Genomic DNA, 16,821 nt, shown 5'->3' with positions numbered 1-16,821 from the left:
GCGAAACAACTCCTTGGCAGCAGGGGGCGCACTGCCCCTTAAAATTAAAAGAACGCAACCTTATTGACTTCAGGTCACAACATTGTCCACAACGATATCTGAATGCTTCCCCACTTGCAATTATATTGCGAATAAAATAATCTAACTACAAATGTATATTTGCTATTACATAACCACTAAGGAATTTTAGTGGTTTGAACTTTATTTTGTCTAATATTAAATCCATTTAAAGGGAGAGTCACCCAAAAATGAAAATTCTGTCATCATTTACTCACTCTCATGTTGTTACAAAGCTGCATACATTTCTTTGTTCTGATGAACACAAAGGAAGATATTTTAAGAAATGTTTGTGGACCCCATTTATTTGCATAGTATTATTTTTTCCTATATGGAAGTGAATGGGGTCCACGAATGGTTTGGTTACAAACATTTCTCAAAATATCTTCCTTTGTGTTTATCAGAACAAAGACATTTATGCGGGTTTGTAACAACGTGAGGTAAATGATATCAGAATTTTCATTTTTGGGAGAACTATACCTTTAAGCCCCTCTTGTTGAAAAAACACTGCTTTAAATGCACATTGATTGCACAACGTGCCTTTTGCGAAAATCCCTCATACTCCCAACCTTATGACAACAGCTTTAAAGGGACAATTCACTTTTTTGAAAATATGCTCATTTTCCAGCTCCCTGATTTTTACTGTTTTGGAATCCATTCAGCTGATCTCCGGGTCTGGCAGTACCACTTTTAGCATAGCTTAGCATAATCCATTGAATTTGATTAGACCATTAGCATCATGCTAATTTGGTATTTTTCCCATTTAAACTTGACTCTTCTGTAGTTACATTGTGTACTAAGCCCGACAGAAAATTAAAAGTTGCGAATGAGAATATAGTTTCTAGCCATATCGGCCTAGAAAATCGCAAATGGTCTTAGTACACGATGTAACTACAGAAGAGTCAAGTTTCAAATAGGAAAAATATTGAAACTCTTTGGTTTTTGTAGCGCGATGCTAATGGTCTAATCAAATTCAATGGATTAGGCTAAGCTATGCTAAAAGTGGCACCGCCAGATCCAGAGATCAGCTGAATGGATTCCAAAATGGTAAAAATCAAATGTTTAACTCTAAGGGAGCTGGAAAATGAGCATATTTTCAAAAAAGTGGAGTGTTCCTTTAAGTTATTCTAAATGTAAAATGTACATTTAAATTGACTTTCATAAATACACTATCAAGAACAACTTATAAAAGAGAAAGCATTTAACATGTGCATTTAACAAGAGCCAACAATTAGCATACATAGTACACGACATACACATGTAAGAATAGTAATGAAGCTAAGGTGATGAGTATAGCATTAAAGGTATTATTCCATATCATTACTGTATATAATAGATAATAGATATGTTCACTCTTAGAAATAAAGGTACAATAATTGTCACTGGGACAGTACCTTTTCAAAAAGGTACACCTTTATACACAAAATGAGCATATTAGTACTTCAAAAGGTACATACTGATAATTCAAAGATACATATTTGTACCTAAATGGAACATATTAGGACCTTTTTTAAAGGGAACTGGCCTAATGACAGCTTTTGTACCTTAATTTTTGACAGTGCTCAATAACAATGCATTGTTAGTAGTGGACAACACTAAACTCCACTAAACTTGGTCACATTTTAAACTCAGTCTAAAAAAGGGACAAACCCAGTCGTTGGGTTTTATTAATCCAAAAAATGTTTATATTTAAACAACATTTTGAGTTTAAACAATCCAGCATTGGCTCAATTACAACCCAAGCAGTTGGGTTTGTGTATTTGTGACCCAACGCTGGGTTGGAAATAACCCAGCATTTTTAGAGCGTATGTATGAGGCGTGTTTGTCAGTTCTGTATAATATTTTTGTCAATACATGAGCGGATCACACACCATTTTTAGATAGTTATCTAAACAGGAATCAGTAAGGATGTAACAAAGTATTTAGCACTAATGAGAATAGCTCAGTGACAAACGCATCGATCTACCAACCATTATTTTGAATATCGGGGTGTGTTGGGCTCTCTGGGAGCCGTTACAGGTCTTAAAGACGCACTTTCTGCATATCATAAAAGCATGCAGTAATATTATAATATCTGAACCCTTTTTTGCACCCCATTCACAAAAGGACACAAACACCCACTGACACCGACACCCACACCCGCATATAAGGGTATGTGGGCCATGGCATAGACCTTTTGCTTTGTGTTAGCAGCAAACACATAAAGGGGTTTGTGGGCAGAACTCATCATCGCGTACAGAGGCGTACAGACGTCTCTGACTTATAATCACACTTCACACTATAGAGAGGCCAAGAGTTGGAGGGCAGAGCATTTAATCGACACTTCACGGCAGGTGAGACCGGTGTCATACAGTCGGCTGCTTTCAATAATGATGAACAATCTCAGTGATGTCAGCACCGGGTGACCCGACGGAGCTAAATGAAGTGTTAGAAGCCGAGAAGGTAAGAAACTGTGTTTTTTTTTGTACGGTATATTCATTAAAGGTCCACTGTAAATATGTATGATGTGAAGTGATAAAAAATAAGCATCTTTTGACTTTCTGTAGAAACTGAGATATGTGGCGGCAAGAAAAGTATACACATAAAGCAAAGTAAAAAAAAAACATGGCACATTGGCTGTGATGTTTCATGCTTATGTAACAAAGGCCTTTACGGAAATAAACGCCTCGCTACTGTAAATGTAAAGATTTTTTGCACTAAAATGAAATCATGTACGTTTTAACTAACAGTAGAAGAACTGCAAGATAAGACTCCTCAGATAAGCAGACTTATATAGTTTGGGACCACGTTTCACATTAAACGTACTTGCTAGCTAATATGCATAACTCGTGCATAAAACTCATTTCAGACGTAACCTCTTAATCATCAAATCCTTTAATCAACGTGTTACATAATTCAATTTCTTAACTCCGTCCAGTATTATGCAATGATTAGTTTGATGTGACACATAGCATCTATCATGCATGCAGTATATAAACACTGCAGTTTCTAAATTTGGGAATATAAGATGTTTGATGCTAATATTATGTTGCATTAAATATTTTAATTAGAAGATTTAAATGAATTTTTTTAATATACATTCATAATTTTGTCTTGCAGACTTGTATAAGTTCAGATTTTGCAAAGGTGGTAAATGTGGGAAGTGTTGTAGGATATGTGTGGTGTCTTGATTATCTACATCGATTATGTTGCCAAATATTCAAACCCAAAGTCACAAATGATATTTCTGATGTAACTGTGGCTCGTTCAGCGTTACGCAAACAAAACTAATGAGTTACGATTGTGCCCTTATTATTCGAGCTAATGATTTTTGACATTACCATCCAACACAGTTGGGATATATGCGTCAAACCATTAGTAAAAATGCTAAAATTTAGTTTTTTATTGTAAATTATTATTCTTATTAAAGTGAAAAATTAAAGAGATTTTAAAAAACTTGGTATGTACACGTATTGCATAAATGATTTATTCGTGCTGGCGTCACTGGCGTGGCCTCAGCAAGCGTATGCTAATGCGATCCTTTTTTTTTAGTTAAATAAAAGTTTTTATTTAAGTTTAAATTTTCAACATGGTCCGAGACTACGATTCCATTAAAGAATAATATATTATAATATTTGAAACATGAAATATCTATAAAACAGCAGCACGTTTACACTTTCAAGGAATTTTTGTTTTTGCAAGCAGACGTTATTTTTCATACAAACATCTGAGTCTCTAAATATGAAAAACACACAGCATAACAACACCATTAGACAGGAAATAAACTCGTACAGAAAAGCAGGTGGTTAGAGGACAGTGAAATAAATAGGTGACAAAAAGCAGAAGTTAAAGCACTGGTTACTGAAAAGCACCATCTAAGAGTGATAGCAAGCAGCAGGTGCATGGCTTGCTAAAGCCTCAGGAGGCCATGAGACCATCCAACTACTAAATGTACACCACTACCAGATCATAACTAACAAAAATCTTTTTTTGACTTACTGTATATACACACGCATAGTTAATATTATGCATATTTCATTGCATTAAATGACAAAATATCACACCAAATGGCATTTGCGAACAAATGATGCTAGACTTTTCCATAAAGCTAACTTTAATAATCTAATTACCAATCTACTGTATAGTAAGTTTTGTTAAGGTCACATTTAAGAATTGCACAATGCAATTTCCTAATATTCACCATGGTGCCCCAGCAAAAGCAATCACAGGTGTAGTTACAGTATATCGTTCCGTTATCCGTTATTATCGTTACCGTTATTGTAGTATCTCATATTTATACGTATTAAAATGCGAGGCATATGGTTTTTGGCATATATAAACTTTGAATCATTGCATACTCCACACAGGAAGAGACAAAGCACTACAACAACCACTGTTAAGACTTCCTAAATGTACACAAGTGTATATATGATTGTGTGCATGATTGTGGCGCAGCGACACAGCAGGCAGATGTTATATTTAGCCACGGAGCGAGTGTCACCATTACCACAGATAAACTGTTAGCATATCGAGGCCGTGTTCGCATTATCTGGCAGACAACAAAACATTTCACACTAAATACATAAAGCTCAATAACAGTTACAGTTAGAGCAACGTTTCCCCAGAGGCTGCATCTGAAAATCTGAACTGGATGCTGCAACTCATGTAAAACTCTTGTGAGTTTCGCAGCGTGATATTAACTAGCTATTATTGTAAGCATTAGCAGGTGTATCGGATCTAGACGTAATGCTATGCTACGTGCTTTATATTTCCATCAGTTAAGGTGCTGATGTGGAACAGCTCGTGTGAGAGACATCACACAAATTTAAGCTTCGGCAAACCACTGCCCCTTTAACAAGTTGACACCCAGACGTTTCTTCTAGAGCCTTTGTTTTCACACATCTCCGTGCATGTTTCACTGATAAAGAGAATCGGGGTTTGGAGAAGCACCACGTGGTAGTGTGGTTAACATGACCCACACAATCATTTTTAAAAAACCTGTTGAAACCTAACACTGGTTATATCGAGGTGGGCGTAACAATTCCATGTACCCATAGGAAAGAATAAATGATCTAAAGCGAAAGGTTGGTTAATATTGTGTCCACATTAAAGAAAAAGTTCAATTTCACTCATTATTTTTTATAATCTTTTGCCATTCCAGATGTTTATCACACAAACACTTTTATATTAAAATGGCGTCATGTTATCTTATTATATATGGGGGCAAACATGGCAGAGATTAACATTTTGAGTTCATGAAAAAGACTTTTTTGAAAATATGCTAATTTTGTAGCTCCCCTAGAGTTAAACATTTGATTTTTACCGTTTTGGAATCCATTAAGCTGATCTCCGGGCCTGGGGTACCACTTTTAGCATAGCTTAGCATAATCCATTGAATCTGATTAGACCATTAGCATCGCGCTAAAAAAGAACCAAATAGTATTGATATTTTTCCTATTTAACACTTAAAGGCTCTCTAAACGAATTCACGCGTTTAAGACCATAAAACATTTTTTGTTACATACAGCAAACATCTCCTCACTATCTGCTTGCTGCCTGTCCGCTGATCAAACTGTAAAAAACGCGATCTCTGTAGACAGCCCAGATTCTACAAACTTCAATATAAACACAGTGGCCAAACCTGCACCACAAAACAAAACAAAGTGTTCCAGACAATAAACGCCAAGAAGGATTTGGGGGTTGGGTTTGTGCGCGTTCATGAAAGCACGGAAGGGAGGGGGAGGAGTTAACTACGCTCAGTTTGTTTAAAAACACATTTAAAAAAATCAACCGATTCGCTTAGAACGCCTTTAACTCGACTGACAGAAAATTAAAAGTTGTGATTTTCTAGGCCGATATGGCTAGGAACTATACTCTTATTCCGGCGCAATAATCAAGGGCTTTGCTGCTGTAACATGGCTGCAGCAGGCGCAATGATATTACACAGTGCCTGAAAATAGTCCCTGTGGTAACTTTCAATAGCAGGAAACTATTTTTGGGCACTGCGTAATATCACCTGCTGCAGCCATGGTACGACAGCAAAGTCCTTGATTATCACGCCGGAACGAGAGTAATATCACGGCAATCTACCGTAAAGATCTGTGCTGTAAATTCAAATATGGCGTCACGTCCATCACGTTGAATCTCATTGGTTCTCATTAGTTGCGAGTTTTGTCGTGCATTTTCGTCAGATATTTTACTTAACTGTGATGATATGTATGTTGCCATGGATACTCAACGTATCGATTGCTAAATAGGCTCAAAATATGAATAATTTTCTATTACAAATGTATAATTTCACCGCCAAAGAGGGCTGTGTATCGGCAAGAATCTGGCGTATTTCAAACAAAATACTCTGAGTATTAAAGGGCACCTATTTCATTGCTAAAAAAACAACGCTATTTTGTGTATTTGGTACAATGTGTTTGTGTTGTTTATGTTTAAAAACACATTATTTTCCACATACCGTATATTTTTGTAGCTTCAGATATCCCTGTCTTCCTGAAACACACTGATTTTGTATAAAAACTCATAGATCTGAAAAGCGCTGTCTCTTGGCCAGCTAACCTGTACGTTGTGATTGGCCTGAATGCCTCTGACATAAGCCGGAAATGTGACGCTCCTTACCATGTTTAAAAGATTCGCTCACAATGCAATGCTAACAGGAGTTAACTTACAAGCTAAGTCCGAAGCGGGAGGAATTATGATAATGTCGAACTTGTCCACGTCAACAGGCCCAGAAAGTAAACTGTTGCCTAAAATCCGTCTGTTTGTTGTAGTCCAAGAAAAGAGATTTACGTGTGAGATGATAACTCGCGTCATTGTTTACTTTGGGGTTTGTACCTATTGCATATCGTCAACATGTACTAATACACACTTACACACCGAAGGAAATGAAAAATTGTAAATCGGAGCATAGGTGCTCTTTAAGCCACTGGAGTCATTTAGATAACTGTTATGATGGACGGATGTACTTTTTGGAGCTTCGATATTTACAGCCCATTGAGAGGACAACATTATGGCATTTTAATGTTAGTTGTTAGTGTCCAGGTGAAGAAAAGAAGCATATACATCTGAGATGGCATGAGGGTGAGTAAATTATGAGAGTATTTTCATATTAGATAAAACTATTCCTTTAAGGCTATTTTGTGGCTGCTCGAAATTCTGTGTTAAAAAAAGAAAGGCGTGAAAGTGAAACCTATGCCTGCGCTCTATAGTGTCAAAGGCAGATTTGGGTAAATAAAATGCGGCATCAAGTAGCTTTATTTCTTGTGATGATTTTTTTGCCTAAAATTCTATTTTTTTAATATAAAAAGTCATTTCTTTAATCTTATGCCCTTCATTGACCTGCATTAAGCACTTTACCACTATATTAAGCCAGTCTGTGTTGTATATTGTAGCTGCTGGTAGAGCATTGCACTAATAGTGCAAAGGTATATTTCAAATGTATATTATGCATTGTGAGTCACTTTGGTTAAAAGCGTGTGCCAGATGCAATATTGGGCCCTGTGGTGACGGCTTCATTTTATTTACACAGAACTTTACACAAAATTTTGCCTTTCAAGAGATGCAAATATAACTCTAATATTGTTTTAACCCCCCACTTCCAAGTTTTACAAGATACACTAGTTGGAATTAAGCAAGGTGAAATTAAGTAGATTAGTACACTTTACTTTCACTTTACTGTGCCTGCACATGAATACATGCACACTGGTCAGCGTAGCATCACGCTGCAGGCTTTCTCTCATAGCTGTGGTTTGAGTGAGCATCCACAGTTAATTCTCTACTCACTATTACCATACTCACGCACTGTGCACATCAAACAATGCATCGCTGGCTCGTGGCTTGGCTCAACAGTCTTTTTAGTATTGTGTTGTGGTGAGCATCTGTGTCACGCTCTTAGACCAGATTCCCAGACCGCGTAGAGGTAAATGTCAGGTAAAAAAAAAGGGATGAGTAGGATGTGGTTAGTCTGCACGAAAACACAGCCACTCTGTAAACTTGGAGAAAGGTTTTCTGGGGAGAAAAAGAGAAACCGCAGTGAGTGTGGGCAACATGAAGGGAAGTTAGAGGTTAGTTGAACAAATTGCAAACTGCACAAAGGACTGCTGTCGAAATTCGAATCATTTGCAAACGTTGAGGCCATTAAGCATTGGGGCGCTTAAACCACATTCGCACTGTATATAGTGCATATGTGGTATACATTTTTGGCAATCAATGTACTTCCTTGAAACATATGGGGCATTGCTAATATAATACCAATTTAGCTACAAGAACTTTTAAGTAATATAGTACAAAAATCATCTTAAAAAAGTAGTTTTTTAAATTTTTGTAAGAGAAGCCTAAATATTTTGAGCATATTTATCGATCGATTCATCATGTGTTATATTGTAAACGTAGAGATCAGTGCATTCAAATTTAAATATGGCGGCACGTCGTTAACATTAAAGGTGCAGTGTGTAATTTTTAGAAGGATCTCTTGACAGAAATGCAAAATAATAAACAAAACTATATTTTCATGCCTTTCATAATGAACCGTTATGTTTTTATTACCTTAGAATGAGACATTTTTATCTACATACACCGAGGATCCCCTAACATGGAAGTCGCCGTTTTGTGCCGCCATGTTTCTACAGAAACCCTTAACGGACAAACGTTTTTATTAAGTTGTCTCCAATAATGACATGTTTGTCCTGTGTCGGCTACCGTAGCTTCTCTATGCGTTTGAAAAGATAGGGGTGAGCTGTGAACTGAGCTGTTGGTTGCAATTTGCAACCTCACCACTAGATGGCGCTAAAATTTACACACTGGACCTTTAAATCTGATTGGTTCTTGCATGGCTATTTAACATGCATATGACAACGTCCCTGCGTTCGAAATTGTATACTGTGACAGTATGGATCAGACACTGGATTAGACGAAGTGCCTACTCAAACAATAGGTACTATTTAGTATGAATATAAGTAACGTATTTTCCAGACTATAAGTCGCTCCGGAGTATAAGTCGCATCTGTCAAAAATGTGCTTTAAAGAGGAAAAAACATATATAAGTCGCACTGGACTATACGTCACGTTTATTTACACCACTGATTTTTGATGAAAATCCAAGCCGAAGAACAGACATTTAATCTGGAAAGGCAAGTTATTTAACGTAAGAATAGCACAGAACAGCAGGCTGAATAGGTGTCCATACATGTTAAAGTAACATAAACAGTTATTTACATCAGTGGTTCTCAAACTTTTTTGGCATGCGGCCCCCCTTGTGTACGGTGCATCCCTTCATGGCCCCCCAAAGAAAATTTTGCGACATAAAATATTCCAGAACTTAACATTTTAATGAAACAAAACATTAAATTATACAATGTAGTGCTGTTGGTTAGTAGCCTTATTTTATGATGTTAAATTACACAGAATTTATGATAAATTAATGTATCTTATAAAATTTTATTAAACTGGGGCCCCCCTGACACCATCTCAGGGCCCCCAGTTTGAGAACCACTGATTTACATGATACACAATAGCATACGGAACATACCTGAGAGGCTGATTAGGCTAAATTAATACGACAAGCCAAATCAAAAAGGTCCTGAAGTCATTCCACATCACTGAATCCATTGAATTACATAAATACAGGAGCAGCATAGAGCGGACTCTCATGGCTGTAGACGGTAATAGTTTCTCTTGGTTCATATGAATTCACTTTGACATATAAATCGCACCTGACTAGAAGTCGCAGGACAAGCCAAACTATGAAAAAAGTGTGACTTATAGTCCAGAAAAGTAGTTTGAATAAATTTGGATAGTATGAATGAATTCGGATGTACTACATCCGCCATGTTAATACATCACGTCACATAAATCATCATAACATCAAGTTAGCCGTTAACTGGAATGATGCTAAACAAGCGCAATTTAACCACAAGGGACATCTGTTTAATAAATCTGTTTAATAAATGTAGGCTATTTGTTTTTGAATAGAACTGCATTATCGATGCATTATATATTTTTTTATAAAACAACGCCTCTTCTTCTTCTTTATTGGATAATGGGATAGTAGTGTCCATCGAATGAACACTTCAGAATCTTGCCAGAAGTGGTAGGTCATCCGGGAACATTTCACCTACTGTTTTTCGAATACTATATAGTATGGAAGTAGGCGGTTTCGGATCTAGTACTAGTCATCCTGTATAGCTCAATGGTAGAGCATTGCAATAGGTCATGGGTTTGAAGCCAGTGAACACACATGCTGATAACAATGTATGAAACCAATGTAATGCACTAAATGCATTAAAATGTAAACCACTAGAACCAATGAGAGTCAACATGCCACCATTTTTACATACACCTCTGATTTTTTAAAGGAAAACACCACCGTTTTGCAATACTTTGCTATGTTCTTACCTCAACTAAGACAAATTAATAAACACCTATCTTTATTCAATGCATGCACTTAATCTTGTACAGTGCGTCGTGAATATGTTAGCATTTAGCCTAGCCCCATTCATTCCTTAGGATCCAAACAGGGAAGAATTTAGAAGCCACCAAACACTTCCATGTTTTCCTTATTTAAAGACTGTTACATGAGTAGTTACATGAGTAAGTATGGTGGCACAAAATAAAATGTGGCGATTTTTTTAAGCGGATAAAAATGAGAACTATATTGTAAAGATCAGCAGCTGACCTTTTGGAAGAGATGTATGACCTATTGTTTCTTCTAAAATTAATTATTATAAGTGTCAATACAGGAACAGTATACAATGTGTCAATGACATCAGGGCAACACACACTCATTCTTCCACTGGTGACCCACAAAATTAGACCATCAGACATTGTGGGAGTGTATGGAACGCCAGGTGGGAAGACATGGTTCCCTATGTGTCACACAGTGGTCTCACCTGTGTCCAGAATGCAGTGAACACCCCCAACATCTAAACATCTACACAACATTGACGCTTCAAATTCACTTCATTGTCAGGCTTTGATGTGGCTTTGGTTAATGGTTTCCTCCGCATTTCGCAAGCCCGTCGAACCATCAACATTATTAACAACAACTGCTAATAAGCAAAGCCTAACAATTGACTCCAAGATTTAAAATCAGATTTAAAATTACTTAGTTAGTAAAATCATTAATGCCATATTGGCATTATCCTACTGACTGGCAAAACTGCAATGTACAACAAAAGCCACGACAGGGGATTTTTTTTATCACTTTACGACCCTAAGAATCATCAGCAGAACATTACAGGAAGCAAACCTGTGAATTACGAAACACTGTCAAGTTTTAAGTTTCTATGCGAGGCACCTGTAACCATGCTGATCTTTGTCAGGTTAAGGTCAAGATATTCATAAGAACTATAGGAAAATTGCTAGAAATTGATACTTCTTGGTAATATGACACAGATGAACAAATGCTGCAGCTGCAAAGGAAATAACTGTGCTCTGTCATTGTAGGTAAAAGACCTGGTTGACATCATGACTGAGAAGCAAACTCGGGACTAATATCTGACTACCTAGATACCACATACAAGAAGAGAACAGGTGCGTTTTGTGCAAAACCAGAAAGTTCTGCACCTGGCCAAGACTGAAGAACATGGAGTCTGCTTTCTCACGAATGAGATGGGAACCTGAGGTAGAAGCTGAGGAGATGTCACCCAGGGGTCTGGGCTTGCGGCGCAAACGGGAATTCATCCCGGACGAGAAGAAAGATGCGATGTATTGGGAGAAACGGCGCAAGAATAACGAAGCGGCAAAGCGTTCGCGTGAGAAACGAAGGGTCAGCGACTACGTGTTGGAGACACGGCTGGTTTCGTTGAGCGAAGAGAATGCTCGGTTACGAGCAGAGCTGTTGGCTTTGAAACTTCGTTATGGTCTGCTGAGTCCTGGGATCCCTTATTCTTCACCTCAAAGGGCCCTGTCCCAACTTCATACGTTGACTCCACAACCTCTGTTCTCAGACAAAGACTTGTTTTGGGGGAGAAGACAAGACAGAGAGTCCTCCAATCTGTCTGGAAACCAACAACCACCCACGTGTATTGGTACTCATCCCGGCTCTGCGTTCCTGCCCACGCACCCTATGGCTATACGAAGAAATTACCCATACTTCTTAGACCTCCCCAATCTTCATTCTCCTACAACCGCAGTTTTTCCTCCGCACCTCGCTCCTGTAACCAGTTCTTGGGTAACACGGCCCTTGCCTCAGCCGGGGAATCAGAGGATTCTGTCCGACGAAGAGGGCGAACAGACGGTGCCAGCAGATTGTACTGCCGCACTGCCACATAAACTTAGATTGAAGACCCAAAACACACGGCGTACAGACAATGGAGACAAATCTGCATCCCCAGCCACGGTATATGTGTCAGATTGAAAAACGAAACTGCAGAGAATCAGTTAACCCAACTATGTAAATTCTGTCATTATTTACTCATGAGTTTCTTTATTCTCTTGAACAAAAAAGAAAATATTTGTTTTCCTACTATGGATGAAAGCAGGAAGAAACTCATACAGGTTAAAAACAACATGAGGGTGAGTAAATGGTGTCAGAATTTTCATTTTTGGGTGAACAGTCCCTTTAAAATTTCTATACATCTTACCTTATTTTCAAAGGAATGTAACAACATGTAATGGGGTTTATGCTTGAATCAAGACAAAATTGCCATATTAAAAAAAAGAAACTGTTGTTTAGTATAGCGATGGTAAATTGTGTTGTTAAGTTGTAAAAATTCGATTTTATAAACAAGCAAGTGGTTAAATGACTCAGTAGTTATGTGTCATTCAACTTATTTGCTGTAATTGCATCAAGTCTATATTTACCAGGAAGTTTGATTGGCAGTTATGTATTTGTAGCATTGAAAGGTCAAACATACAGTACATCAAGGTTGCCAGGTTTTCACAGCAAAACTCACCCAATCGTATTAAGAGGGGGGGAATCCAGTGAAAATCATGTTCCGGGGGTGTTTTTAGCAGCTGAAATTCGCAATCCTGGGGATAAATATTACACCATTGGGGTTCCTTTCAAACCACAGACATAAAAAACACCCCTCGGCAGCAGTTTTAAAGTAGTTCCCTAATTCCGTGAAAAACCTCAGACTTGGCAATACATAAATAATACAACTTTTACTATTTTAAATGCATTTGTCATAAACCCTGTTACATCTTATATTTGACACCTCAAAGAGGGAAGTTTTTGTAGGTTTTTTCCATAAATGTTTTTATGTTTATGAGCTGCCCAATATGTCAGAAATAAGTAATCGGTGTTCTGTCTATGCAAATGAGATCAAAATGTGGGTGGATTCTTAAAAACATTTATAGCACAGTCATTGCAGTATGTTTGTATTTTTATATGACCGCCATTTTGTCTTATCATGTGACATTTGAATCATGTGACATAAAATTTGGTTTGTTCTGAAATTGCAATGGTCCGAATAGCATGCTAACATACATTATTATATTATCTGTGGTTTACAAAGTAAATTTACAGTTTTTGCATGCATATTGTGTTTGAAGGTTAGCATGACACGCTTTGCCCCTGCTGGTAGATTTCAGAACTACACCATATGGTTTTCCATGCATTATTAAAATAGAAATATCCTTGCTGTAAAATAGCTTCAGTTTTTTTAAATTTGTGTTTCATGTTTTATAATTTTTCAAAAACATTTTGTTATTCTTGTTGAAAGTCTCTTTGCATCCTGACAGCAGATAATAATTAAAGTGATAAGTTTTAAAAATAATAAATATCTTCGGTAGAAGCCTCAGGACCATGAAATGTTCACCTAGTCATTAAATGTGATGCTACCTTTCTGTCATTTGCATAACTCCTCCTCAGACCCTGGTCACGCAGCAAGCTTACAAACCCGCTATAAGCTCTAACAATGTAACAATGTAAATACGTAGTTTAGGTTCATTATTACTGTAATATCATGAGCTTTGTACTGTGATTTTGACACGCAGTTAGGAGGAGGTAATTGCCATGAGAAGATGTGGCCTCAGGGAGCGCTCTAAAAGTAGGACGGGATCTTTAGCAAGCTAGCTTGCTATTGCTAACCGCTATGAAAATGCCTGCCGTATCTTTAACTCCTCTATTTAAATCAGTGGTCACCAATCCTGGTCCTGGAGGGCCGGTGTCTCTGCAGAGTTTAGCAGTTTAGTGTTTTCTTCACTGACATAATGACAATTGTTTTTAGCTGAGCCAATATTTCAGGGACTATTCAGTCTTAAAGGGATAGTTCACCCAAAAATGAAAATTCTGTCATTATTTACTCACTCTTATGCTACATTTACACCAACCGTGTTTGAGGCGTCAAAATCGCGTATACCACACCTAGCATTTGACGTGCATCAGAGGCAAAATCCGCTTCTTGTGGGAGGGGCAAGTGCTATGCGGTTGTCTGTTTGCAAGATGACTAATGTTGATTGTGCAATTATCGTGAGAGTTACCGGTTTGTATTTGGTAACCTTACTATAGGGGGAAAATAAACGGCGCGGGTCGACAAATGTTACGTGACTCAAAAGTGAAATGTGTATTACAACTTACCAGGTTGCCCAATGTCCTCACTGACACTCTTCCAAGCGAGGTCCTTTTTATTCCTGTCTCTATAGAAATAAGAACTTGTGTCGTATAGCTCCGGGTGACTGCTAACGGACAATATCAATCGTTCCTTCAGGATGAATGAGTGACTCCGGGCGGGGCTGCCGCCACAGCAGCAAGCAGGCTCCTGATTGGTTAACGCGGCGCGAAATTCCGCCAAAGTTAAAATTTTTCAACTCGGGCGTCAGCCGCAAATTCGTGTCATACGCAAAATGCGCAAAAAGTACCATTCGCGCGTACCGCGCCGGGCACTCAATTCGGGCGAACTAGACGCGCGAATGAGGGGGAATTGCATCATGCGCGCTGTGCCAAACGCCTCATCTGCGCTACGAGACCTCCAGACGCCCGTCAACACGTCTTCACATTGACTTAACATTGAAATCACTTGCGGTTCACGCCTATACTGCGGCTGGTGTAAACGCAGCATGATGTTGTTGCAAACCTGTATAGTACTCTTTATTCCTACTATGGAACTGAATGGGGCTCACAAACGTTTTGGTTACAAACATTACTCAAATTATCTTCCTTCGGGTTCATTAGAACAAGGAAATTGTGAGAAAATTATGACAGAATTGACATTTTTTGGGGTGAACTATCCCTTTAATGAGCACCAGGTTTTTCACATTGTTTGATGGATGGCATTAGCCACAGCCAAGTTTATACAGTTAAACATTTGTGACCCTATCTGTGAAATCCAGGCTAATGTCTTATAATCTAAATATGAGATTAGGACCATTTCACTCATTGATTTCAATCTTTGGCCTTGGTCAATATTAAAGATTTTAAGGTTATATTTTAAAGAATGTTTTTATAATAAAATGACTTTTCACATATTTTCTCATCAGGTATCTTTTTTTTCCATAACTATTAATATTACTTTATTTAACGCTCTACTGCTAGTTTGCATACATTTTGTAATGTTGCATGACGTGTAAGTTGCATGGTCTTCATCTTCATTTTAATTTTTTTTACTTTTTTACAATAAATCACAAACAAACAAATCTAAACTTATGGACTTCATTTATTTCATATAAAATCGGGGCTCTTGAGTTTTATCAAAAGTTTGGAGTGATCTGTTAGGGAAGGGGCCACTCGGGTGTTTGTAGCAGCAGCAGCCCCTCGGCCCCACACAATTCTTTCAAAGTTATTATACTTTTAGTATATTTTAAAAATACAAATGTATCGAAATTAAAATGAAATCAGGCCCCAAACGAGCCACCTGAACAGAGCTGCTAAATGTACATACTGTACACATACAGTAGGATTGCATCCCCCTCGAAACTTGCCATCCGCATGTATTTTGAACTGTGTGTGTGTGTGTGTGTGTGTGTGTGTGTGTGTGTGTGTGTGTGTGTGTGTGTGTGTGTGTGTGTGTGTGTGTGTGTGTGTGTGTGTGTGTGTGTGTGTGTGTGTGTGTGTGTGTGTGTGAGAGAGAGAGAGAACACATTTCAGCTTATGATTGGTGTTTTGAGTTGTGTTTTTCACATTTTGATGCCTATATGACAGGGCAATAATAATGAAATACATCTCTAGTGCTTTCATTAATTTCAGAAAGCCTACTTTCTAAAGAGTTTTTGACTGAATAAATCATAATTTAAAGACAAATTTGCCTATATTCCCCAACAGGGCCGGCTTTAGGCATGGGCAGAATTTAGTCAAGACATCATTCATATTTCATTTTATTTATACATTGGTTAAAAGCAATCTGAGCCGGGCCATGTTAAGGGTTTAAAGGAAAACATTTTCAATATTTTTCTATGTTCTTTCCTCAACTTAGACAAATTAATACATACCTCTCTTTTTTCAATGCATGCACTTTAATCTTTGTACAGCACCTTGTGAATGGCAATAGTGTTAGCATTTAGCCTAGCCCCATTCATTACTATGGCTCCAAAAAAGGGATGAATTTAGAAGCCACCAAACACTTACGTGTTTTCCCTATTTAAAGACTGTTACATGTAGCCTGGCTAACACCAGACCAGTCTCATAGAGAATGAGACATAGTCTGGAAACCACATGCTCATTTTTTCGTATTTGAGGCGTGGTTTACGAACGCCCAGAGCCGTTTGTTAGGCGCTACGAATGTCAATCAAATGCGTCTGTACGTAGCTCATAGCCAATCGTTTCAATTATACCAGATGACATATGTAGAGCGACATCAATTCAAACGTAAACGACTTTTATTCGTTTGTGTGCACACA

General features: G+C 37.8%; 1 protein-coding gene and 1 long non-coding RNA gene across 3 annotated transcripts in view; one reads left to right on the top strand and one right to left on the bottom strand.

Annotated features, from left to right (window-relative positions):
* Nucleotides 1-16,821, bottom strand: part of LOC129453937 (uncharacterized) — a 44,414-nt gene that overhangs the window by 14,887 nt on the left and 12,706 nt on the right. For both annotated transcript variants that reach the window (XR_012365841.1, XR_008647625.2), the window contains exon 2: nt 7,843-8,052. This is a non-coding gene — a long non-coding RNA (uncharacterized lncRNA). The remainder of the gene's footprint in view (nt 1-7,842; nt 8,053-16,821) is intronic.
* Nucleotides 1,886-14,606, top strand: nfil3-4 (nuclear factor, interleukin 3 regulated, member 4). The gene is made up of 2 exons (XM_055218336.2): nt 1,886-2,499; nt 11,488-14,606. Exon 2 carries the CDS (start codon nt 11,627-11,629, stop codon nt 12,398-12,400), a length of 774 nt encoding a protein of 257 aa, XP_055074311.2. The 5' UTR covers nt 1,886-2,499; nt 11,488-11,626; the 3' UTR covers nt 12,401-14,606.

Source organism: Misgurnus anguillicaudatus, chromosome 23 (genome assembly GCF_027580225.2).
Source record: "Misgurnus anguillicaudatus chromosome 23, ASM2758022v2, whole genome shotgun sequence".
NCBI lineage: Eukaryota > Metazoa > Chordata > Actinopteri > Cypriniformes > Cobitidae > Misgurnus > Misgurnus anguillicaudatus.
The sequence above is the reverse complement of the archived record's forward strand: the minus strand, read 5'-3'. Positions and strand labels throughout refer to the sequence as shown.

Excerpts from the sequence above, each read along its gene's own strand:
- nfil3-4 (XM_055218336.2), top strand. The coding sequence starts at position 11,627 with ATGGAGTCTGCTTTCTCACGAATGAGATGGGAACCTGAGGTAGAAGCT.